At 39.1% G+C, this 26,433-nt stretch overlaps 1 protein-coding gene across 6 annotated transcripts in view; it reads right to left on the bottom strand.

Annotated features, from left to right (window-relative positions):
- Positions 1 to 26,433, bottom strand: part of piezo2b (piezo-type mechanosensitive ion channel component 2b) — a 92,493-nt gene that overhangs the window by 10,964 nt on the left and 55,096 nt on the right. For 2 of the 6 annotated variants that reach the window (XM_085140098.1, XM_085140100.1), the window contains 21 exons: positions 25,134 to 25,334; positions 24,543 to 24,747; positions 23,402 to 23,488; positions 22,792 to 22,957; positions 18,958 to 19,201; positions 18,657 to 18,759; positions 17,995 to 18,151; positions 17,729 to 17,818; positions 15,484 to 15,605; positions 15,191 to 15,259; positions 13,925 to 14,031; positions 11,673 to 11,771; positions 10,788 to 10,908; positions 10,624 to 10,704; positions 9,865 to 10,031; positions 9,545 to 9,738; positions 9,016 to 9,189; positions 5,996 to 6,658; positions 4,297 to 4,555; positions 3,803 to 3,979; positions 63 to 390 (listed from right to left, as the gene is read on the bottom strand). In XM_085140098.1, the coding sequence (XP_084996224.1) occupies positions 63 to 390; positions 3,803 to 3,979; positions 4,297 to 4,555; positions 5,996 to 6,658; positions 9,016 to 9,189; positions 9,545 to 9,738; positions 9,865 to 10,031; positions 10,624 to 10,704; positions 10,788 to 10,908; positions 11,673 to 11,771; positions 13,925 to 14,031; positions 15,191 to 15,259; positions 15,484 to 15,605; positions 17,729 to 17,818; positions 17,995 to 18,151; positions 18,657 to 18,759; positions 18,958 to 19,201; positions 22,792 to 22,957; positions 23,402 to 23,488; positions 24,543 to 24,747; positions 25,134 to 25,334 (3,814 nt within the window). The remainder of the gene's footprint in view (positions 1 to 62; positions 391 to 3,802; positions 3,980 to 4,296; positions 4,556 to 5,995; positions 6,659 to 9,015; positions 9,190 to 9,544; positions 9,739 to 9,864; positions 10,032 to 10,623; positions 10,705 to 10,787; positions 10,909 to 11,672; positions 11,772 to 13,924; positions 14,032 to 15,190; positions 15,260 to 15,483; positions 15,606 to 17,728; positions 17,819 to 17,994; positions 18,152 to 18,656; positions 18,760 to 18,957; positions 19,202 to 22,791; positions 22,958 to 23,401; positions 23,489 to 24,542; positions 24,748 to 25,133; positions 25,335 to 26,433) is intronic. The other 4 variants (XM_085140099.1, XM_085140102.1, XM_085140101.1 and 1 more) reach the window with 4 other exon arrangements.

Raw genomic sequence — 26,433 nt, 5'->3', positions numbered from 1 at the left:
AATCTACCATCCAACAACCATTTAGTAGCAGGAAATAGCCAAAAGGAAAAAAAAGCCTTCACCTCTCTTAGATCTTGCAGAAGAGTGGAGAGATGGATGAGAAATGTGTGAGCCTCCACTGGAGCTCTTGCGCCGCTGGTAGGTCTGCTGCTGCTGTGAGTAGGGCACCTGAACGTGTCCTGAATCTATGGAGGTCCCGAAGTTTATGGACCTCAGGGTCTGATTGGAGCCTCTCCTTTCACTGTTTAGTGACGAGCCCGGTTCCGACTCCTTCTCACTCTCCTCGTCTTTTCTCTCGTCTTCAGACTCAGACTGGCTTCTGACTTCTTCAGACTGACAAGGTGCCTCTTTCTTTACCCTGGGGTCATCCTCATCCCACAGACCATGGCACTGGTAATGAAAGGTGGAATGACTGTTATTTCCATATCCAAATAAGATGAAAGTGAACAGAGTTTTTTCCCAGTCATAAAGCTGTCCTACCCTCCAAAAAGAAAAAAAAAACATAAAAATATCACTAAAATCCCTGATACATGTAACCAATGAAACCACAAACCCTCATCATGGTAACAAATCTTTAATTTTTATCTCAGCGTTACTTTAAATACTTCAAATTCCCAACAACATAAATACATCTTCTTTGGTTCCTTTTACCTTTTCTACAGGTAAAATAAAAAAACCCTAAGTTTATATTATCTCTGCTACACTGAAATTACCTTTTCCCCCCTGTTAATGTTAAATGTGACTGATCATTAGGTTTTATAACAGGGCTCATTAGAAATAGTAGATGAGATTGATCACAGTAATCGGCCTTTCAAATATTGAGAGGTGCACGACCAGCTGACAATACAGCGTTAAAATCGGCACGTGACACCCACGACGAAAGTGACACATCGAGCATAATAGAACTTTTATTTGGCTCTTTTTTGTAATATTCAATTGAGCAGTTTTGCTATTATTAATATTATTATTATTAATATTAATATTATTAATATTATTATTATTGTTGTTGTTGTTGTTGTTGTTATATGGGTTCTATTCTATGCAGTATAATCTGTAAACTAAGTATAAGTGACCAAAAAATCAAATGCAAGGCTTCATAAAAAAGCTGGTCTTCTGTAAAAAAAAAAAAAGAAAAAGAAAAAAAACAAAACAAAGGAAAATATCAGAAAGCAATGACACATAATGACACAACCTGCATTTTAGTCATTATATGACATAAAAATATTGGCAGCCACTAGTGTAAGCCCTCAGCCTCAGCCTAGTAGATACACATGTGGTATCAATTTAAAAAATCCTTTGTTGCCTTGTTCTTAAATCTTATATCAGACAAGAATGGACAACATTCCTCTCTCAAAAGTCCAACAACTGGTTTCATTAGTTGCTACATGTTTACAGACTGTTGTTAAAAGAAGAGGGGATCCTACACAGTGGTAAACATAGTTACAAGTAACGCGTTACTGTAATCCGATTACTTTTTTCAAGTAACGAGTAAAGTAAGGGATTACTATTGCAAAAACGGTAATTAGATTACCGTTACTTTCCCGTAGGAACGCTGCATTACTGCGTTACTAAAACCGTGACTTTTTTGCGAGAATGTCTCATGACAGTGACGTAGGCGAGTGTGACTTTCAGCTGCGTGCAGATCAACAATGGATCATATATCGAGTGCGGGAGAGAGTATGAGCGTGCAGCGTTTAAAGCGTGGAAGTACTGACCTTATTTTGAGTTTGATTCCGTAAAAAGTGACAAAAACATTAGTGTCCGCTGTGCGTGGGAAGAAAACCTCTTTTTACAGCGAAAAAACCCCCTAAACTTCCAAGCAAGCACAGAGTGCGATATGACGTAATGAGAAATTCACAGAGAAACTCGCGGATTCTTCAACTAACCGCTGCGGCACACCTGCACCAGGTAAATCTCCGCCTACCCTACTCCTGCTACACAGGTGAAAATGGAGCAACAGGACCGCTAGTCTTTGACTTTATTTATTTTCTGCTGTGTTTTACTTGTAGATGTAACATTTGAAAGACTGAGTGTAAACACAAAAAAAATATTTTACTTTATGTGCTGGAATGTGCAGAAAATAGGTTTAAATGTTAAATTTCTTCCAGTCAGAGAATGTTGCATGTAATTATATCTTTGCTTCACGCATAAAGTTAAAAGATTTTAAAAAGAGACTTTTTAATTTGATTACATTTTGTATGATGGATTATGCAGAAAAAGTAGAACTGGGCTGAAAGATCTATCGCTTTATCACCTATTCAGGTTGTAAATCGTGTTTTTAACACTAAGTAACCAAGTAACTAAGTAATTAATTACTTTTGAAAATAAGTAATCAGTAAAGTAACGGGATTACTTTTTTTCAGTAATTAGTTACTGGTTACTTTTTTCAAGTAACTTGACCAACACTGCCATTCTTCATGAAATAGTAAAATGTCTCAGTTTAAACATCTGATATGTTTTCTATGACCTGATGCGAATATAATATGGGCTTATGAGATTTGCAAATCATTTACATTTTATACGGAATCACAACATTTTTGGATATCAGGGTGTAATACAGTCCTTGTTTCACACAGAAATACTAAGAAATTATTATTTTTTCCTTTAATACAGTAAATATTTTTAAGTAAACTATAGGGAATAAGTGGAAAAGAAAAATCAAATCACATGGGAGAAAATCTCTCTCAGAAGAAGCCTAACATTGCCTCTTCATATTTTGCTTTTCCCCCTCACTAACAGAAGGGATTAGTTTGTTCTGGATGGATTTGGGAGAAAATGATACAAGAGGTGGGATTTGGAATTTTTGGCAAAGATCCTTAGACTAGAATTAGGAGGCAACATTGGACATATTTTCACAAATCCAAATCAATTTAAACCATTAAAAAATGTGCCAATATGCCAAAAAAAAGCAGACATCTGCACAGTTTCTTTCCATAGGCCGTCACTCTCATGAATGCTCAGCACTCTCTATACTTAAACATTATATTACCATACCTGCTGCTGAAGCAAAGCATGCTGTACTGTTTTGCTCTGTACTGTAAATTTATAGTGTCCTCACCTATAGTATATACAGTAACTAGTCATCCATCCCTTATTTATTCGATAATTTTAGTCCATCATGTGTACCATTGCACCATAATATGCTATGTATGTCTGTGTCATGTTGATAGTATTGTCTGTCGTTTACTCTTTTCTCTACATTGAGAGCAAAGAATGATCTTGAGCCCAATTCCTTGTCAGTGCACACATACTTGGTCAATAAATCTAAGTCTGATTCTAAAAGACACTATCTTCATTTTTAAGAAAATATCACAGACTAGCTAGATCCAAGTGTCATTATGTATCCAGAAGGAAATCTCATTTCATGTTTACAGCTTTGGAGATATGCAGTCTTAAACTGCTTTTGTTTCATTTGTTGATAATAGAGGAAAACTGTGCAGAACAATCCAGCAGGGACATCTAAATTGCTCAAATACTGGCTTTTCATTCAGTTTTGTGTATCAGCCAGCCTGTGCTGCCAAAAGCTGGTACTTATTAATATTGGCCTTCTCAGATGCATAAATCAGTCCATAAATGTGCAATGGAATTTTATTTTGTCTGCAGATATTTGAAATATATTTTCTCTCTCTCTGAAAATTAATTCATGATGAAATATCAAGTCAGTGATGTCATGAATAAAAAGACACATATAATGAGTGTACTTCAGGAGAATCAACTCTAAAAACAGTATGCGGCGATAGTTTTTTATGGTCTTTGTTTTCATGTGAGGGAGACGTCTATATATTTTTGTGTTTGCCCACACCTTCAGGATGGACCTGTGAAAGAAGAGAGCCAGTAACTGGACCAGGTCATAGTGGACGTAACCGTCTTTCTTTTCCACACCAATGATGTTGGGAGGGTGAAGAGGTTTGTTCTTGTCTACGCTCGAGTGGAACGGGAAGAAGCCAAACTGGAAGAAGTATTTGATGACGATGGTGACCTGGAAGGAAAAAAATCATCAATCAATTTGAAATACACACCAAGTCCGACTTTTACCCTGGAACCTGATGATCATCTGTTAGACTAAATGCTGTTATGTTCCCTGTTGCCCTTTTTTTTCCATCTTAACTTTGTAGTATTCACTGTGGACAAAACCAACAATCTTTTCCTTTATGTTTAGATCCTTTATCTACTTCATTTCCCCCAAAAAAGACATCTGAAATTTGAAAATTAATGATAGAAACACACAGTTACTTAACAATTTCTTGGAAATCTTAGTTATTTATTTTGCAACATCATCATCATGTTTGTCTGCACCTCAGTATAGATGATGACAGTCATCCAGTAGCGCTTGCTGGGCCGTGGAACAGACAACATTGCCCAGAGAAAGATGGTAATGGGAAGGACCAGCGTAACGCAAGAGGCTGACACCAAGTGGTTTATGATGATGACCAGGTAGCACACCAACTCTGAGTGAGCCACCAGCATGTTGTAGAGGGCGTAGCAAAGCTGGAGGAACAGAGGCTGGTTTTGGTAGAATTTATCTGACTGCTCCAGCTCCTCGTCATAAAACATCCTGGACAGACAGAGGAGGCATTAATGGAGGTCATAACAGTGGAAAACTATTTATGTTTGATTTTTTTTTTAAAGACAGAAATTACATCACAACTGAATGACTCTAGAGACAGATAGTTTACTCTCAGAAGGCTTTAAGTTAGGGGTATCAAACATAAGGCCTGGGGGCCAATATCCGGTCGTTCAGTCTGACGTCACTAGCCGTGTCTGGGCCTAAACTCTGCTGCAGGTCCATATATCAAACGATCACTATGGCATTACTGAGAGTTGAAAAACTGTCTAAAGTCTTTCATCTTTAATAAAATTATCAGCGTTCTGCTCTACCAGGTGTAACAATTGAGTTTAACATCCAGGCATCCATGAAAATGGAATTTATGACATTTAACGGAGTTAGAAGTTAGCAGGAAGTTAGCTCGCTAGCTTCTATCTAAATACAATATAGCATGTCCTGACTGCGGGGTTTTGGAAACAAATTAAAACGTACAGCTCTGTTATCACTTCCAACATAAATGAAGACAGAAAACTAAACAGCAGTGACGTTTGTAGGGTTACTGAAGTTTGGCTAGCTGGTATATAATGATGTGCTACGTGACCGCTAGCGACACAGCTATGTTAGCATAATATAAACAAGCTAACTTTTTTTCCACTCGATAAAAGTTAACGTGAGTGTTCTCGGTGGTCAGGAACAAATGTAATCGCATGGCAGGATGCTGCAAAAAGACCAAACTTCAGCCAGGAGAACAACTGAGATGATCCATCCACAATACGAGGTTAGTCATTCATATACTGCTGCATGGGCTGGGCTGTAGTTACATCCTAAGGTTTTAAAAACTGAGCTTAAATAAATGATTAGCGGTAATAAAAGCCGAGGGAGGTCAACAGTGATCACTGACTGTTTTAGGAGCTTTTTGAGATTAAATAGAAGAAGAATACATAACATTAAACATGTTAACAACACAAAAGCCATATTAAACGCAGACTACTTTAGGCCTGGAAGTAGGATTCGTCACGTCATCACTTAACGACCGGATTGTCACAGCAAGGAATTGAATCCGGCCTATTAGACAGCTTTAGAAAATGTCAAGGAGTGGATAGATTTGAACTCTTAACTGTAATATCATAGGTTTTACAGCTTTTTCTATTTATAAGGGCTGCCATTCATAATAGACCAAAGTAATTAACAGAGAAACAATAAAATAACAGCAAAGTTCCTGTTTTTCCACGGTAAATGAACAAAACCTTTATATCTTATAATTACAGGACACTCTGCTTAATGAATTACCATAACTTTTGCAGAAATTTACATATTTATCACATGATTTCACTGCTCTGCCCCACTTAAGATCATAGTGGGCTCTATGTGTGGCCCAGCATGTAAAATGAGTTTGACATCCCTGCTTTAAGGTCTAAAACTTTAATCAATATTTTTTTTTTAACTTACTTGTTGAGCAACAGTTCACTGGCCGTCAATTCAGTAGTCATAGAGGGCAACATGATGTCCGACCTGCTGTCTGAGTGGCTGTCTGAGGTCATGACCATGCACCTCTTCCTATCTGTGTCACTCTCATCGTCACTAACTTCCAAGCGGTCGAAGCTGACTGCCTTGCTGTAGCTGGGAGGCACATCCGCATCAAATGTTTTAGAGGCATCTGTATCTGGAGTGTAGAGCAGCCCTGTTTGACCCTCCGTAGGCATGAGGTCCTGCTGTCCTGCACCATCTTCACTCTCAGTGATGAACTCTTTCTCCTGGGCAGAAGGAGAAGCGTGTAATCCTCCCACTCTTAAGGAGGGGCCCTCGTCTGGACCAAAAGACTCCCAGGGAGCCTCCTCTCTCTCCTGGTCCTGCTGTTCCTGTAGTCCTTCTTCACCCTCTAATCCCTTCTGCCCTTCCTCCACCACCTCTTCTTCCTCTTCTTCTTTTTCTTTCTCCCTGGGCTCTCCATCACTCAATGCCACACCCTCAGCCTCCCCAATCTCATCAAACTGTTGAGATTCCCAGGGAACCTGCTGCTTGTCTTCCCCTTGATCGTGCTCATCCTCCACTTCTTCTATGGTATCAGTAGTTCCCTGTCTAGAGTAAATTATGACACACTGGGTTGGCTCACTGTGAACGAGAAGACAAAACAAAACAGGGATTGTGTCAGATGTATCAATGTATTTGTACTTTCTAAATATTGATTTGGGTTCTCACTATATCTGGAATAAATAAAAAACTGGCATCAAGCAGAAAGCAAGCGTGTAGACACACTAATACATTTTTAGACTACATTAACCCATATTATGGAGTTTTATTTGTAAGCACTGACAGGACCTAAAAATGTTTAATGGCAAATTTCTGCATAAAAAATTATATTACTTTAATCCACCTGTTTAGCCTGTTTTAACTTATTGGCAAGTTATTCACAAATTATGGGTTAACACAACAGGAGTTGTTTTTTAATAGTGCTTCAAAAAAAGTGTTTTCCCCCATCCTGATTTCCTAGTGTCTTGCATATTTGTCACATTTACATGTTTCAGACCATCAAACCCGAATAAATACAAAATGCAGTTTTTAAATAATGTTTTTATTGATTAAGGGAGAAAAGTTATCCAAGCCTACCTGGTCTTGTGTGAAAAAGTAATTGCCCCTTTTGTTAAATCATGAATTAACGGTGATTAACCACATTTTCTGGAAAATTGAGTTAAGCTTGACTAAACACACTGACGCCTGGCAGACCTGTTGAATCAAGAAATCACTTAAATAGAATCTGTCTGACAAAGTGAAGCAGGCTAAAAGATCTCAAAAAGCAACACATCATGTCACGATCTAATGAAACACCTGAGAAACAAAGACACTGACATCTATCATCTGGAAAAGCTTACAAAACCATTTCCAAGGTTTTGGGACTCCATTGAACCACGATGAGAGCCATTATATACAAATGGAGAAAACTTGGAACAATGGTGAAGCTTCCCAGGAGTGACGGGCCAGCCAAAACTACTCCAAGAGTACACTGATGACTCATCCAGGAGGTAACAAAAGACCCCAGAACAACATTAAAGAACCACAGGCTTCACATGTCTCAGTTAAGGTCAGAGATCATGATCATTCAACAATAAGAAAGAGACTGGGGGAAAAAGTCATACATGGGAGAGTTCAAGGGGAAAACCAGTGCTGACCAAAAAGAACACAAAGGTCTGTCTTACATTTGCCAAGAAACATCTGGATGATCCCCAAGACTTTGGGGAAAATACTCTGGGGACCGGCAAACAAAAGCTGAACTCTTTGAAAGATTTTAGTCGTGTTACATCTGTCGTAAAAGTAACACAGCATTTCACAAAAGGAACCTCATACCAAGAATAAAATATGGTGGTGGTAGTGTAATGGTCTGGGGCTGTTTTGCTGGCTCAGGACCAGGAAGATTTGCTGTGATAAATGGAACCAGGAATTCTGTTGTCTACCAAAACATCCTATAGGAGAATGTCCAGCCATCGGTTCCTGACCTCAAGCTGAAACACACTTGGGTTCTGCAGCAGGACAACGATCCACAACGCACCAGCAAGTCCAACTCTGAATGGCTTTAGAAAACAAAAATGAAGACTATGGAGTGGCCTAGTCAAAGTCCTGACCTGAATCTGATGACATGACCTTAAAGTGGTTCATGCTTGAAAACTGGCTAGATTAGAACAATTCTCCAAAATCTCTCCACAGCGCCGTAAAAGACTCATTGCCAGTTATCACAAACTCTTGATTGTAGTTGATGCTGCTAAGGGTGGCTCAACCAGTTATTAGGTTTGTGCTTACTTGTGGTATTTTTGTCTCATATTTAAGTTTGTTTGATGATCTGACACATTTAAGTGTGACAAAGACAGAAAAAAATAGAAAATCAGGAAGGGGTCAAACACTATTTCACACTGCTGTATGTATTACATTCTGGATTGATCATCTAAGTGTTGCATGACTGGCAGAGCCTCTGGACAATCACAATTCCAAATAATGGTCCTTCTGCCTTTTCAGTATAACGATAACCATAACAGAAGAATAATAGCTGGTTAGCGCAGAAGGCTAAGATGCACTTTAACAAATATGCTGTTAAAGTTCATCTTGTGACCATGAAAGAAATCAAGCAGGCATCATTTGGGACAGTTGGAACAGCAAACCATTAGAAAGGAACTCTCACTGTCAAAGTAAAACTATTGTTCGGTTCAACCAAAAAAAAAGAAAGAGGCAGTTGTTTAAAAGAAGCAGGTCACAATTTACAAAACCCCTTCTTGTAACAATATTATTACTGAACAACAACTTGTGTTTAAGGTTAAAAAATGGATTTGTGACAGAATGAAATACAAAAGTAAAAAAGTTTGAAATAGAAATCATGCAGTGATTCAGCAGACGTTAATAATCAATGCAAGACTGATGAAAACACAAAAAAGACAGAAGAGATGCAATGATATTTTCTGTGTGTACATGCAAAGGCCCGGCACCTGGATATGAAGCTGCTGCCGCTGTCCACTGATGAGCTGGACATATCCAGCCTAGGTGATCTTTTAAGTTTGGGCCTGGCACGCTCACTGGTTTTGGGAATGCACTCTGGCATTGCATCCAAGTCTTCCAAGGTGGATTGGCGAGAAAACAGTGTGGTGGCATCAGTGCAGCCACTGATAGGTTGTGAGAGTGACAAATGGGATGATCAGTGGTAAGAAGGATGACATGAAATCTATGTTATGTTAAACAAAAGAGATGATATTCTGCAAATAAAAAGCATCTGTAAAGATCATAGATGATGTGATGATTAACACAAAGATACAGTAAAGCATTTTGGTGAAATGGCTCAGTGTGATGATAATGTGCTGATAGAAAACTATGATAAGTTTGTTTTTAATGCATTGAAGCAGTAAACGTATACAGGTTTTTATTGCTTCTTTCACATTTGCACAATACTGCACATAAAGACAACCTGAAACCGTTCAGGATGGCATCTCGTTGAGTCTCCACATTGCACCGCTAATCTACCTGGACATGCTCTCTCTGGAGGCCGTGGACTCCTGGCTCTCCATCCGGTAACCTCCTCGCCTTCTGCGGACCCCGATGGAGCCCGAGACTGAGTCGTCCTCGCTCAGCACATCCATGCTTGCCTGTCTGGACATGTTAAGCCTCATGGCCTTGTGGTAATAAACATGGATGCTCTCTCTGGATGGCACGTTACCCTGGTGGGAGGAGAAGAGATCTGATCATACGTATTCCACTGAGTGATTTTATAAATGAGTCCGTGAAAGCACATTTAAATGAACTCTACTTCTACATGTTTAAGGTCACTGCAGAGAGCTGCATACCTTCTTGACCTCTCGAGTCAGCATGCAGCGCTCTAAACGCAGCACAGTGGAGATGTCAATGTACTCTCTGCACATTTCATTCATCCATTTAGTGAAGCTTTCCACCGTCGTCTGGAAGAGCATCCAAGTGACCTTGATGATGTTGAACACTCGTTTGATGATGTTGTCTGAGGAAGAGCACACGACAGGAAATGCATTAAACGTGGTCGAATTAAAAACTCATACTTAAATAAACCTTTTCATTAAATAATTTACAATGTTTTATGTCCAAATGCCAGTAAAATTCCTTGAAATAATGATTTCAGTAATTCCTGCCTTAGTTCCTATCACCATTGGGATCCTGATTTGCTGTGATTGGCCATGGGAGTCTAATTGCCAAATAGCTAGATTGATTTTTTATATTAATATATCACATTTAATTCCTACTAATTATCGCTCCTTATTGAACTAAGGTTATTGCACCCATAAATCTGTTTGGTTTTACAGGGGATTTACAAAAGTTGCACCGTTTTCTAAACACAGACAAGTTAATCAATTACAGTATCAAGCCCAAAAAGTATGGCATTATTTCTGGTTGTTTTATTTGCTGAAACAGCAATCTAATAAATATTAATCTGATTTAATCACTGAAAATACTGGTAGCATATAGATTCCCACTGGAAAATACATTTTAATATGTATACCAGTTTTTCTCATGATGGAGAATTTGGTCATTGTAAATTGGAGAGCTGTAATTTGTAAAACTGAGTGTCATAAAACCTGGGCCACCAGATTTCTTGTTCTCATCGTCTTTTTCTTGACCATCAGACAGCTCGCCAAGGTCGATGGTCACGCGACCTGCTGATGTACAGTGCAGACAGTTTAGTATCAATTTAAAGTCTGTTTCAAGTCAGGAAAAAAGTTCCTTTCTAGAGCTGACTTACCATCTTTCTTGCTTTTTCTGTGTCTAACTCCTTTCGTGTATCTCTTCCAAAATTTGCGCTTCGCTTTGCCCCGCGCCCTGAGAGCAGCTTTGGGGTCTGTGATCCAGGTTTGATACATATACTGGAGAAAGGAGGGCAGCAGTTAAGTTTTAATGAACGTCACTGAGGGGAATTATGCCAAAGCCACAACAGAGAAAAAAAATATTACAAAGTTTATATAGAATCATTAAAAGTCATGTAAATGTTATGCTGCTCTATTTTAGTATTTCTTAAATCTAGCCTAGAAATAAAATCAACAATTCATCATAGTGAACATTCATATGATTAAAATACCAATTACATCTTTTGTTTGCCTTTTAAACAAAATATGCTTGAGATTTCTTTAATGCAAGACCACCATCACCTTACTTTACACCAAATCTTTACAAAAAAGGAAAGAAAAGCGAGGGAGATCATTTTCCAAACAGTTTTTTAACTCTGACTTTGATTTCTAAAACTTGTGTAACAACCTATAATACCTATTTTACACCAAAAAAAAAATCTTTACCAGGAATAGGGACCACAGATCAAATTTGAATTATGTTGTACGTTACATATGTGATAGATTGTCAGAGCAGCGGGCCACATAAAATGGCCATGACACACATGCAAACACCAATCAGTCAGACAGTAACAATACATGGTACAAACACATTCTCATTCCAAGTCGAATTTGGTGATCTGTGTAAGTTTAGTGTTTTGGAACTGGACGAATAAACACATCTATTAATTTACAGCATGTTCACCAAACACGAGCTGGAAAGGCAGTTGTCTGTGGTGTTAGCTGTTATTTGAACTGGCAGATGTTCACAGAGAGAGCCAGCTGTGTTAGATGAGGGTGAATACCTTGCCTGCCTTCACTACATACTGCAGCACAGTTTTAGGCAGCTTAATGACAGATTTGGGTAAAGCCAGAAGAGCGGAGACAAACTTCCCAATAGCTCTCTGAAGAGAGGGAACAGAGTGGGGAGAGGGTTAGTAGAAAACAATCTCATACTGTTAGAAACAACAGAGGTTAATTGTGTTAGGAGTCAGCAAACAAGAGGAGGACTTCAAAGCAAAATTATAGGTGTTTATTGAAAGGTTAGTGCCTACTGCATCACAAATCACATAGAGTACTGCGCAAAAGTCTTCTTTATATTTTTCTAAGAAAATGGGCTATAGGTCCAGTTATTTATTTAAACATGTGCAAACATGCATGGAAAGTGTACAGTATGTAAATTAAGATACAGAGTTTAAATTTTAATGAGCTTGACAGTCAATATTTGGTATTATCACCATTATTCTTAAACACAGCCTGAGCAGTCTTCAGGAATAGTTCTCCAGGCTTTTTGAAGGACATTCAAAGCTCTGCTTTGTATGTTGGTGGTCTTTTGGTCTGTTCTCTGTCAAGATGATCCCACACTGCTTCAATAATGTTGATGTCCAGGCTCTGGGGAGACCAATCCATCACTGTCAGTGTTTCACTGTGTGGTTTTTCTATCCAGGTACACTTTTACTGCATTGGCAGTAAAAGTGTACCTGGATAGACAAAATCCCCAACATTGCTAGCTGACATGCAGTCCCAAACCGTAACAGAAACTACACCGTGTTTTACAGATGACTGCGCTCATCTCTTCTTGACCTGATGAGAATTTGAACCAAAAATTTTAAATTTTTATTCCAGTTCTTGTGTTTGTGCATTTGGTGTACCTTGTACACCAGTGCCCTGTTTCTCAAGGACATGACTTTAAGATACTGTTCATCTACAGTAGATCGTGTTTTTCTTCTGTACAAAAATGTATAGACACAATACTGGTTCACCCCATAAGTTAGGAGCATTTTAATGGTTGGATGACTCATAGGCCAGTGTTAAGTGGCTTAACAAACGAAAAAGCATTCCTCTAATAAAAATAGTCAGGTAGACGGACAGGACTGAAAATGAGCGAAAAAGAAGTCAATGTCCGAAGAAAACCTTTGGGAAACCTTCAGAAAGCCTGGGCACTTATTGCTCAAATCCACTTTAAAAATGACAGCTCTGGCTCCTTGGAAACAAAATATAAAGAAATAAAGGGTGGCTCAAGACTTTTGCACAGTACCATACATCCCAACTTCTACATTTAACCCAGGAAAACAGGAATGAACAGTACTGTAAGTGTAAAACTCTTTCTAGGTGATATCTTTATATATACTTATTATATTATATATACTTATACTTTATATACTTAATTTTCATTCATCAGTTGGTGTGTTTGTGATAGTGGGAGGGTTACACACATGAGTTGAGAAAGAGGCCAGAAAAACAGGCTATAGTTGTGGTTACAACATGATGAAGTAGTCTTCCATTGTGTTACATTGTATACACAAATGAAATGTTATGAAGTGTTATGTCTACCTGTGGATGTGAGGACAGAAAAAAAACATTGCTCACTCATACACAGAGGTACACAGTACTACAAATACTGCTGTATTTCCTCTTTCCAGAATGACACCTTTGTGTTTTAAACTTCATTTGCTTCTCCACTTCTGCTTTAAACATAGTAAATGAGCCAATAGGACATCATTCACTATTTTGGCTGTTGCTATTCTGTTTTTTTTTAAAAAAGCAAACATCAGAAGTGATGGGTGGATGTGCTTGAGAAACCGAGGAACCTGCAAACTCATAGAGTAACAAGTTGTCAATCAGAAAGTATATGCTGGTTTATCATCTAATTTATAAATTTTAAAAAACAGCATCACATTGTATTCAGCAAGACTTTGAAAATAGTGACTGACATCATAAACTCTTTAGGAAAGTGTTACTGTGTCTATAAATCATGTGAGAAATAGGGTCACTTTCCCATAGACTTCTGTGTAATCAGATTTGTTTTTACAGTGCGAGGAGCTGCCCCCTGCTGGCCATTTGAAACAATGCAACCTGCGTTCCCTTTGCTTTTATGAACCAAGGCTACGTCCACCTTTTACATATAGTTTACTATAGTTGTAAAGAAAAGTAATAGCTTGGAGAAGCCAATTAAAAACTATTTTGTAAAAAAGGACATCCATAACCATGTTCTTCTCCTTAAAATCTCTTTGGGAGAATCACAGCATTTCCCACTCTGAAGCCAAAATATAACCACCTGAAATGCTGACTTCTTTGGTGGATCGTCATCTTTTTTCTCTTCTTCCTCCTCTGCTTCTTCTTCACTGTCAGTTTCAAACAAGTAGTAGTCTCCACTTCTAACCACTGAGGGGCAGAGCGCAAAGCACTGTTACATTCACTCAAACGCGGCCTGAAGTCATTTATTGCTTTTATGACATTAAAAAAAACAACAACAGAAGGTTCTCTTGCTGTAAGGAAGAAACACAACCACATTAAACTCTACATATTTCTCTATCAAACATTTGCATATATCTATGGCTCGTTATGATATAGACGCACTTTTAAGAGGATGAAACCACACGTTAGTAAAATGAACGAAAGTATGAGCAGAAAACACAACGAGGAATGTCTGTTATTCTCATATTTCAGTCGCCCTGGAGTGACTCCAGTCTACAGTAGTTAAGTGTTAGAAGCAATGGGATAGACAAGGCTGACTTATGTCCTTGAACAGAACCGCAGTGCGCAGGAGATGAGGGGAGGATGCTGGGAAATGGAGATGAAACATCAAATGACAAAGAGATAAAATGGAGAAATAATTTGAAAATGTCATGTGGGGGTGGAGTATGATATGAGACATGAGTTCAAAACAAACAGGCAACCGCTGTATTGACTCAGGGAAATGCTGGCTTTTTTTTTTTTTTATTTACCACAAACCGACTGTAAAAGCCATAATTTTACATATTTAATCACTGGTCTGATTGCTGTTCTATTTTCTCCTAGGTAATGCCTGTTTGGTGATCATGTCTGCAGGCAAAGAATGAACTAAACCTTCAGCCTTTATTCCAGTACTGAGAATGAAGGCTTGTCAGCTTCATTTCTTTGCTTGAAAATATTTTGCAATAGAGTGATTCTCTACTGTAGGCTCTTTAGGTGAGACCAGTGATGAAGTTTATGTTTTAAACAACGTCAAGTAAAAAACCTCCAGACGTTAGTCATTTTCCCTTTCTTCATTGCTTCTATTTAAGGCAACCCTGTGCTGCACTCTTGCTGAGACTGTTACGCTTTTATAAACCTATGAGTCTCGCCACACTTGCTTTGTAAAGTTACGCAAGAGCTACAGGTAACGGGGATCCTTAAATAGAGACAGAAAAAGATTAAAGTCCGGAGGGAGAAGGCAGATACTATATGATGTTGCCTTTAGAGCCCATGGGCAGTATGGGAATCCTCAGCGTTCTGGTCAAGGACACAAGGGCCAATCAGAGTGGAGGAAGAGAAAAAAGAGGTTTTGGGGGGGTCAACCTACTGGAAGCATGGTCAACCCACGGCCTCCACCACTGCTTTTTTTTGGTCTTGGCTTTCGTTGGCTGTGCTCCTAAAATTTCACAAATACATCAGTGCAACATTTAATAAGAAATTCAGTTCTGTAAACTTCAAGACACAAATCTAGTATGTGAAGCTTTTTATTTAGTTCCGATGCTAATAGAAATGACACTATTATAGACATTCTGTTCTTCTTATAAACGATCATGAACGCCCACCCTCCTTGAGTAATACCAAAACTCATAGTATTTCTACGCCCAGCAGGCTTTGTCATACCATCATCATCATCCTCTTCGGGCGGGACTATCGTCTGTCCATCTACAGAATGTTGAGCCAGGCTCAGCATCTTCTCCTTGCCCCGCTTAAACTTTTGCTGCCTCAACTTAATGCGCTCCATCCTGATTAGATCAAAGAGAAGGTGACGAGACACGGAGAATTGACACAGAGGAACAGTGTAACAGACTGACCATAAACACCTCCAGGCTTCATGTGGACATTACTGTACATTATGTAACAATGGAGTGCTCATTAGAGAGGGCGAGTGGACATCATCAGAGCTTGTGAGTAACCCCTGAGTTACTATGAGTGGTGGAAATACATTGGCTTGATGAAGAAACAATGATGAAACTGAGCCAGGAGACACTTTGAGTCTAGTTTTTCTGCATCATGTTTACCTAGCTGTGAGCTAAATTAGAGGGGGCCTAATAAAAGACACTCAAAATTATGAAACAGACATAACTGTGTTTTAGTTTAACTCAGTGTTTAGTGATATTTTGCATTTATGTATTGTCTGCAAAAACAATAAAAGACCTGGTGCCGCTAAAGTCACTCAACTAAACTTAATTCTCATATAAAACAAATTAAACACACATATTTGAGTCGCTATGTTGCACTGCAAGACACGCTTTTCATCATTACCCCGAGTGCTCCGACTGACACCCACACCTTCCACATCTACTCTGCCTCCTCTCTCAGCTCTTGATATTTCTCAAGCTTTTTGTGTTCCTTCTTTCTGATGTTGCTATCATTTGGTGTAGCTACATATGTCACTGCAACCTTCTTCATCTATGTCCGGTTGGTTAGCTATCACCAGTTTGTCCATCTGTATCTGGAAGTCCAACGGGATCTGAGCTTCTGAGGGGGTTCATAGGCCTGAACCTGCTGAGCCAGATGGTTAACAAGTAACAAAGAGAGGGAAGGGAGCTAGAACTTAGGGGATTGTACTACCACAAAGTAAGATTCTGATTCTGATTGAAGGCATCAAAGACAGCTACAAGTATCTTGGAATCCCACAGGCAAATGGGAACCAAGAAGCGCTCACAAGAAAAACTGCAACCACTTAATACCTGCACAGAGTAAGGCAAGTCCCGAGGAGCCAGCTGAATGGGAAGAGCAAGATCCGGGCAATCAACACCTACGGCCTGCCGGATACCCTGCTGGGTTAATAAGCTAGCCAAAGGAGGAGATAGAAGCTACTGACATCAGGTCAAGGAAGCTCCTTACCATGCATAGAGGGTTTCACCCAAAGTCCAGCACCCTGAGACTGGACGCTAAGTGGAAGGAAGACGGCTGAAGACTAGTGAGTGTCAGAACCACTATCCGGGATGAAACAACACAGATCCATGAGTACTTCAGGAAGATGGCCATAACTCATCATGTGCTTGGTGAATACGTCAGTCAGCAGAAACCAGAAAATGCATGTACCACCAACAGATAGAAGAAGTAACTGATATAGAAAAATCCCACCAATGGCTGGAAAAAACCCGACTGAAAGACAACATAAAGGCACAAATCATGGAAACACAGGAACAAGCTCTAGGTACAAGTTCATTAGAGAATGGGATCTACCACACCAGACAAGACCCCAGGTGCAAGCTGTGCATAGAGGCCCCCGAGACAATTCATCACAGCAGAAGTGAAGATGTTTCTCCAACCTTCTGTTATCCAATTTTGGTGAGCCTGGGCAAATTATAACCTCAGTTTCCTGTTCTTAGCTTCCCAAAGTGGCACCACATTTGGCCTTCTGTAACCAAGTCGCTTCAAGATTTGACCTGTTATGGATTCTGAGATGTTCTTCTGCATACCTTAATTATAATGTGCAGTAATTCAGTTACTGTTGAGTTAACGAACAGGTGTAGCTAGTAAAATGACCAGTGGGTATATATTTGCACCCAAGTGCCACGATGAAGCAAGGCAGGAAGTAGTAAAATTAAATGTTTTTCAAGGAATGTAAGGATAGATTTCAGATAAGAGGAAAGAAAAGCAGCTAATTATAGCAGCTACTGGGTAGAAAAAAATGAATTCTGATTTAATCTAAAGAAAATTAAAAGAAAATTAAATTTCATGATTAAAAAAAATCTTTCACTTGTCATTGGTTTTGCTTTTTTCTTGTGCAGACAACTGCAGAGCAGTTACGTGTCTTGGGAAAATAATCACTTTTCCATTCAGTGTTGGCTCAAAAGACAGTGACATCACAGACACATCATTTCATCAGAGGAAGGTTAAATGTTTGGAGTCTCACTGTCTCTTCAGCTGCTCCACGGACTTGCGCTCCTCCTCCAGTCTGGCTCTCACTGCCTTCACTATAGTTGCTTGGAAAAGCTCTGCACCTCTGAAAAACACAGAAAGACATTAGGAAAACATTTTGTTTGGCACGCCTGTATTTGTCGGGTAGAAAAGTTTATGCTTTGAGAAGAAATTTTAATGCACGAGCATTGGTCTTGAATAAATCAAATCTGTATTTCTAATTAAATTGACTCCATGTAGCTGTCTCACTCAGTTAAATACCTGGAAGCGAGGATCTGTGATGCTCTGATATCTGCCACCACATGTAGAAAGTAGTAACTCATGAAGACTCGTCTCTGCAAGAGCAGGAAAGCAAAGCAGATACTGTCCCAGATGATGCCGGCCTCATTGCTTGGCACCTCACAAATATCCTTAGCATCTGGAATTCACATACAACACAGCCATATTTATTAATCAGGCACAACATTACGACAACTGACAGGTGGCGTGATTAACACTGATTATCTCCTCGTCATGGCCCCTGTTAGTGGGTGAGCTACCTCAGGGAGCAAGTGAATATTTTGTCATCAAAGTTAAGGTGTTAGAAGTGGGAAAAATGCAGACTGTGTACACCCTTTCATAAAACCTGTTTCAGCAGGATAATTCACCCTACAACGAAGCAAAAATGGTTCAGGAATGGATTGATGAGCACAACAAGTTTAAGGTTTTGACTTGGCTTCCAAAATTCCCACATCTCAATCCAATACAGTATTTTTGGGATGTGTTGGACAAACAAGTGCCATCCGTGGAGGCTTGGATGGGATGGGTTTTTTTAAATGATTATTAACTAAGTTATAGGATTATACCTGCAAGTTGTTCATGAAAGTTAAAGCAATGTTTTAGTAATGAAAGTAGAAATTTGAGTCAATTCACCCTCTGCTTACTTGTATTTATGTCGTAGCCCTTGATGGTGCATGCCAGACTGAACACCTGGATTAACCAGCAGTGGTCCTGTAGCAGCTGGTTGATGTACCCACAAGCCAGGATCTAAAAACAATGTTGCTTTATTGCACACTATAAATATTGCATTTTAACTGTCAACATATCAGTTAAAACTTCACATTTATATTGCTTTGTAAATACTATGCAGATAATGTTTTCAAATCTCAGCGGTTTATCTCTTTTTATGTTGAATATATACATGATGATAATGGTATTATAATCAGTTTGTCATAGATTACTTACAGATAAAATGTTTTTCATAGTAATCACAAAGATGTTGTAGGCAATCAGGAAGTCCCAGTAGTGGAGGATCTTTCTGATTGGCTTCAGCAACAGGTCTCCACCAAAGAGCAGGAAGTAGAAGCAGGCCACCAAGTAACCCATACAGAAGACGCTGATACGTGTGGTTCCAGTGATGAAGATAATAGTGAGGACAAACCAGAAAAGGTAGCTGAACATGATAACTTTTAGCATGTCCAGGTAGGACCTAGAAATAGAGATAAACAGTTTTTGTAAATGAAAAGACAAACAAGTGTCTGGTGTCACAGTGGCAGCTCCAAATGTGAATGAAAATTACTAACCTCCGCAAAAAGAAACAAATAAACAGAGAGATCAAATATGACATCCCAACATGGAGTCATGTGAAAATGAAAGTGCATCCTCTTTCATCTGGTGACTATCAGGTTCTAACATTAGGCAAATACAACCTCAAATGAACAGCAACACATGACATATCACAGTGTCATTATTATTTATATAACAAGAGCTACATCTCGCCCTCCACAGACCTTTAGCATGTTAAATGTTTATAACGTTATAATTAGAAAACTGACTCTGTCCACCAGCTAAAGGTTGGCTGAAATTGGGTCAAGCATGTGGACAATGACCCCAAAAACAGCCGTCTTGGTTGACATGCCTCTGCAACGTCGCATAGAGACCTGGGGTGATGCCTCTGGATTGCTAGACTGAGGTAGTGGGTCCCATCTTGCTCCAGCTACAGAGGGGATCACACTACTCAGCCTCCCTGGGAAGATCTATGCCAGGGTACTAGAAACGTTCACCTGTTAGTCAAACCTCAGATACACAGGAAGAACAATGTGGTTTTCGACTCAACCAGGCCCGCCCTTCGTCATGGATTCTGTTCATAATTTAGTTTGGAGTTAAGTGTGTAGAGCAACAGGAATAAGAATTAGCACGTCCAAGTCTGAGGCAATGGTCCTCATCTGGAAAACGGTGGAGGGCGAATTCCGGGTCAGGGATGAGTTGCTGATGATGAGCACAAAGAGTGAAGCTGTCATAGATACAAACAGCAGAAAGGAGCTTTCTCCAAAGAGTAGCTGGTCTCTCCCTTTGAGATTGAGAGTGACATAATATTGAACCTCCCAAATTAATCTAGTTACATATATTTTTCTAGATCCAGGGACTCGATTCATAGTTGTTTTGGAACTCATTTTCAGTGCTGGTGGGTGTATAAAGTCTTGGACTGCTTTTATTTATATTCTGAAATCATTAGAATTCTGCTTGGAAAAAAAGTTAAAAAAATAAAATCCTGGGTAATTAAATGTAATTAGCAAAATAGTCGTTACTCTGTGTTCAGCAACTAGCGTTTTTCAACAATTTTCAATCATGTCTCACAATGTCATCTTGTATGGACTTATTTGAGCACTTTAATTCTCAAATAAATCCATAGAGTAAGACGTATATTTACACAAGGCCTGTTGCTGTCATGAAAAAGCAATGAGGGAGGTGGATGTAGTTGATGAGCTGATTTTAATCCCCGTGGACCCCAGCTAGCTGCTATTACAGGTTAGGGTACATGTTTACCACATAGCAAAAGTCAAAAGAGAATTATCTGCTCGTCATTCACAATTAGGGTATCACTTAATGTCACTTAGAATCTGATCAATGAATAGGAATGAGAGCTGTAACCCGATCCTTTCGCTCAGCACAGGTACGCTGCTGCATGTCTTGCGCGTCTCTAACATGCTAGGCGCATGTCTATGGCTCCATGTGAAAGGCTGACGATATGATGCGCAGAGTGGAAACATGAGATGTAGCGTGCATTAATTTCAGATACATGGGGCCACAGTAACAGCTTCAACTCTTTAGAAAGCAGCTCTGATGAAGTGGGTTTGGATGGGACGATGCGTTGAAGGGCCGGAACAGCTGAGTGAGTGTCCTTCTTCATCAGGGGGAGAAAATACCTTTTCCATACTTAAAAGCTATTTATTGAGTTAGAGTACAAGGAAAAAGCGTCTGAGTCGGGGAGTGACGGACAGAGTGTTTTTGTGGATTATGGATTTCTCCCCCCACCCCGTATCCGTAATTCGATTCTGGAGGGAAACGATGGAATAAGTGCAGAGCTGCTGTGGCATGGACAGACGGGCTGTACAGCTCTCTCTCTTGCACTACTAGTGCTTGTTGATGGACACAGAGTGCGTTAATAAAAGACTTGTCCACTTTGCACACCAAAACAGTGGAATCTGAAGAGCACATAATCAATGAGTGTGGACAGGTCAGGATGCTCTTGCTGTCTTTTTAACTCGCGCCCTCTTCCCCTCAACATCCTGCGTTCACTCTTTATGTGCAAAGTCAGTATCCAGATCAGGCGAGTTTCTAAATTATGTATACAGCATGTATTTAATAACATTCCTCACTAAGCCTCTGACATGAGCTACTGTCAGCTGTCATTTTTTTCTTACCTTTATTTTTCCGGGAGAAAGTATTTGCTAACTGAGAACGTTCTTATTCAGCACCATCCCACTTAAGATTTCTGCAGTTACAGTTTGAAAGCACAACAGTTTTCTTCAGAGCACACCTCTGACAACGCAAATGGAGGAAAAGGGGGGTGTTCAGCCTGTTTGTTGATCTATTTTGTCAGCTTGTGAAGCAGGACATGCCAGAAAAAGTCTGAAAACCAGTGCTCTAAGAGATACAATTATTGCAATGGGAATGTGAAAACTGTTTAGTATCCATCATTTAGTAATTCCAAAGCTGTCTCAAGTCATATACTTCTGGGGCAATAATTTCAGAGTGAGACAAACAAGGTAACAAAATAAAACAAGAACCAACTTGAGATGTCACGAGAGTGGGTCACACACAAAAAAAGCAAAGAGAATTGGAGACATGGAAAAAAAACACTGAAAATGCATTAAAGAAATAATTACAATTAATCCGTCAATCACACACATGTACATACATAACTGCAAGTACACATGTGTTGTGCTGGACTATTCACTACAAGCAATTTGAGTTTAATGTTTTGCTGAGAGAGATATATTAGGCTTTATAAAGATAGAGACAACAGGGAGACAGAAAGGAAATAAGGGACAAAGACAGAAGGTCCTGAGTAGAAATAAATTATGGATACTAAAATAACCAAATGGGGTTTTCTTTAATTTTGAAGCCTGTTATAAATTTCTAAAACCAATTTTTGACTGTAAAATACTTTCAAAAAGCTTCAAATACATATACTTAGCTTTTAACAGCTCCACTTGTGTGGAGCACATTTCAGTTTTGTATCCGACATCATAGATAGGCACCCAACATCATTAAGCATCAATTAGACTGGCTACTTCACTTCCTTTCCATTTCAGCATGTTGACCTCTGTCTTAATGGTGGCTGAGCCACGCAATAGCCACAAAATGATGAAAAGAGAATCTAATGTAAATTATATTTCAGAAACTGGAAATCATTTAAAAAGGTACATACACCAATACACTTTATCCATGTAGGACTAATAGAAATACGCAAGGCCACAAGGCCAACCACTGTAGTGAACAAAGCTTTGAATCAAGGATCCAGCACTAGTGCTGCCACACTAACTGACATGGCAAAAAAATGTCCTAATACACAGTATGTTGAAATAAATGTATCAAAACAATACTAAGAGTTGCACCAGCACTTAGCTGCATTTTGTAGTATACAATACAGCATGTTTTCTGGCCACAATTCTCTGCCTCAGCTACATGTACAGAACATTTTAAGGCATACTACTTTCAGTAAGTACTACTTCCAGCAGTTCTTACAAAAAGCAAAATGAAAGTATATCTAATTTGGAGTGTTATCTGTGGTACCTGCAGTGGATAAAGTCGGGCACAGGGTTGTGGACGCTGAAGGAAGCTGCATCCAGGTCTCTGCAGATCTCTACATTGTCACCGGCCATGAGGCGGACAGCTGCCTTGTTCTCATCGTCAAAGACCTGCCTCTGGAGGGAGGCGCAGAGGAGCAACATGAAGTCATCTAAAAGAGAAGAGGAGATGAAAGTGTTCCTATTTGTGGAATCAGTGTTAAATCTTCATAAGATAAAACAATTATTTCATTTTGCCTGTGACAGTACATTTGCTTTACTGTATTCAAGTCTCAAATTTTAAAAGTTAGCTTAGTTATTTAGAGACTGCAGACAGTCGGTCGAAGTCGAAAGTTTGTTTGCACCACTAGATGTGTTTGAGTGCTTTATTTACTAATTACTTTATACATTATAATTTTAACACAAAATTATGTCATGTTGGAGTTTAAACTACGAACTATTGTAATAACAAAATGCTTCTGATATACTTATATATTAGTAAGAATAATCCACTAATATGATTAATCGCATGAAGATTTACATGCATGTTTCTAACTTCTAATGAAGGATTTTCATTTATTCTTCAAACAAATTTTCACTTTAACTACAAAACTCACAGGCGAGGAACATAGGATTGGGACTGCTGCGGAAATCTGGAATATAGAGCCACTTGACCACATTGTCATTTTCTGTCCAGGGATAACCTGAAAAGAAAACATTATCATCAGACATATGTAAGAACATCATAAAAATATCACGCTTCGCTTTGAAGAACCGTAAAAGAACAGAGCTGTGACATGCTAACGGATTAAAAAAAGGGGAAAAAAAGTGCATCATAAACATGAAGAGAACACCTTTTACGTGTTGACAATTTTTGTAATTACATGAAAAACAGCCTTAATTTATCTCTGAAACAATAATGAACTGACTTTTAACTTACATTATTTAAACCATTACATACCCTTCATTTAATGAGTAATTAAATCCGATGGTAACGCGTTATTCTGCAGAGTGAGTTTGTTTATTTATTTATTTTTGTGCTGCAGCCTGGCATTGCTTCCAGCTGATGGGATGGAGAGACTTACTCAGTAATAAAATAAAAATATCCCAACTCGCTATGGTTTTGTTTTACGGTTTGCATAAAAATAATAGACATTTTTTACAGTTTAATGCAGGGTAACTGCATTAAACTGTGGTGCTCATCGTCAGTGCTAGGTTACATTAGGTTTAGTGTATCAATTTAAAATAAGCTGATGCTCCTGATTAGATTCACTCATCAGCGTATAAACTTTATACGATCTTTATACAGTTTTTAAGCTTTATAGCTCATGTAAAGTTTGTTTATTCTTGTTGAGTTAAGTTGGATTCCTAAATCCACAAACAGCAGTAATTCTCAGAGCAGCAGCAGAAAATGTTATCTGATCACAGCCTGTATGCAAAGAAAACAAATCTACTTCAAATTTCTAAGTGATTCTCTTCCCCACACTTCACTACTTCACAAATTCCACTTTAACTCCTGAACACAAGCAAAGACAAATCTGCACAGTAAAAATTTCCTGTCTTCCTGGTGCCTGAAAAATTTTGCTCACCTACTTCACCATGGTGATATGGTGATGAGATAGATAAGCATCTTGGAGAATCAGTTATCTGGACCAGACACATTGTTAAGAATGGCTTCTACGAGGAAATTAATCAGCTTTTGACTCACCAAGTGTCTGGTTATTGTGAGTGCAATCTGGCACATTTGATTACACAAACCTTTACAGGCTGCAGGTGGGATCCCGATGCAGACGAAGTACTGAACAGTAAGGATGCATGCCAGAAAGCAGCAGTACTTGGGCCAAATCTCAGCAATGGCTTTCCTTCTACGCCTGTACAGCACCGCTATTAAGGCAAAAGCATGAAGCATGGCGTAGAAGTCCATACGCTGCCCTATGACGGTGACAACCAACAGCAGGCAAGTCTAAGGGAAACACAAGAAGAGTGTACATGAAGCACAGTACACACTTTAATAATAATAGATTGCATTTATATAGCGCTTTTTGAGAACCTCGAAGTACTATACAATTCCATTATTCATTCACTCTCACACACTGGTGGAGGCAAGCTACAGTTGTAGCCACAGCTGCCCTGGGGCAGACTGACAGAAGTGAGGCTGCCATATCGCACCATTGGCCCCTCTGGCCATCACCAGTAGGCAGTGGGTGAAGTGTCTTGCCCAAGGACACAACGACCGAGACTGTCCAAGCTGGGGCTCGAACCGGCAACCTTCCGATTACAAGACAAACTGCCAACTCTTGAGCCACGATCGCCCCAATTTGACTATTTCTACTTCATTATGCCACCTACCTCAAGTCCAAACTTGTAGAAGAAATAGTTGATGAAGTATTTGATGAAGCAGACAATGTTGATGTCCAGGTGCTGTCGTGTGATGTCATGAAAGATAATCCTGGCAGCGGGAGGTGACAATTTGTTCCTCAGTCTGAAGTATTTCTGATGGCGGTAGATGGTTACCTCCAATGCTAACAGAGCCAGCATCCAGAAGTTGTTCTGCTCAGATGGTCGGAAGAGAAAATTCCCCAAAATGCTTAGTTTTTATAAACTGTGTTTTTATAATATAGTTTTAAAAATTATTTAAATGTGATTAAATGGGCTGAGGATTACGATGGGTTGGGGAGTATCCAGAGACCAACATTAACATTGCTGGTTTTACTCATTTAAAGGACAAAAAATGCAGAATAGTTCCAGTTATTGGCTTTGATTGGCACTCCATATTTTCACAAGGTCAAGGGAATTACATTAAACTACTAAAAGTGTGAAGAAAACAAAAACACAAACCCGACTTACAAGACTGCAATCAAGATGTGATTTGCTGGTGTGTGTGTATGTGTCCTTCTTTATTGCTGTATCCCTAGTGACTGATTTCAGTACTGCACATTGAAACAATCTAAGTTACAAAGAAAATCTAATAGGAAATTCCCTTTTGCTCTTAGACAGTGGAGATGAAACCACACAGAGGGATGATCTGAATCCCAGTCTGGCTTTTCATTATGCCAACAAACACATAATTAGATGTTTCAATATGAAAACCACTGCTAACTAAATAAAATAGAAATTCTAAGTATTCAGAGTCTGAGATCTCACAAGTATTAAGTTCCCCTAAAAGGTCCAGGGGATGGGGAAAGATACTCACAAAAGAATCTTACAAATATTCCTCCTAACTGTCAAACATATAACTCATCATCTACATAAGACTTCCGTACAAAGGTGAGCGCTACAACCAGTTGAATTACAGTTAAGCACCAGGCCTGCTGTCTGTGACAGCCTGTAGTTGAAAGCCTTTGCTATGAACTGTTATCACTCAATATTTTTTATACATTTTGTTTATTTTAAAAATCCAAAAGTCTTGTGTTCATCTCACTGAATAAAACACCTCCTTCCCTGTACAGAGATTTGGAGGTGTGGGTAAAACAGAGTGACACTCGGCAGGTGACACAGGAAAGTAAAGGAAAAAAATTAAACACCATCAACACTGACTGTTTTCTTAGGAATGTATTGCAGTGGAATATTTATTTGTTCTTTTTTCAGTTGACTGCATTTTGTGGAATTTTGATATTATTTCAAATTAAATACTGACTTTAAACAGCCA

Source organism: Neolamprologus multifasciatus, chromosome 18 (assembly GCF_963576455.1).
Source record: "Neolamprologus multifasciatus chromosome 18, fNeoMul1.2, whole genome shotgun sequence".
NCBI lineage: Eukaryota > Metazoa > Chordata > Actinopteri > Cichliformes > Cichlidae > Neolamprologus > Neolamprologus multifasciatus.
Note: the sequence above shows the minus strand (reverse complement) of the source record. Positions and strands in the feature narration are given on the sequence as shown.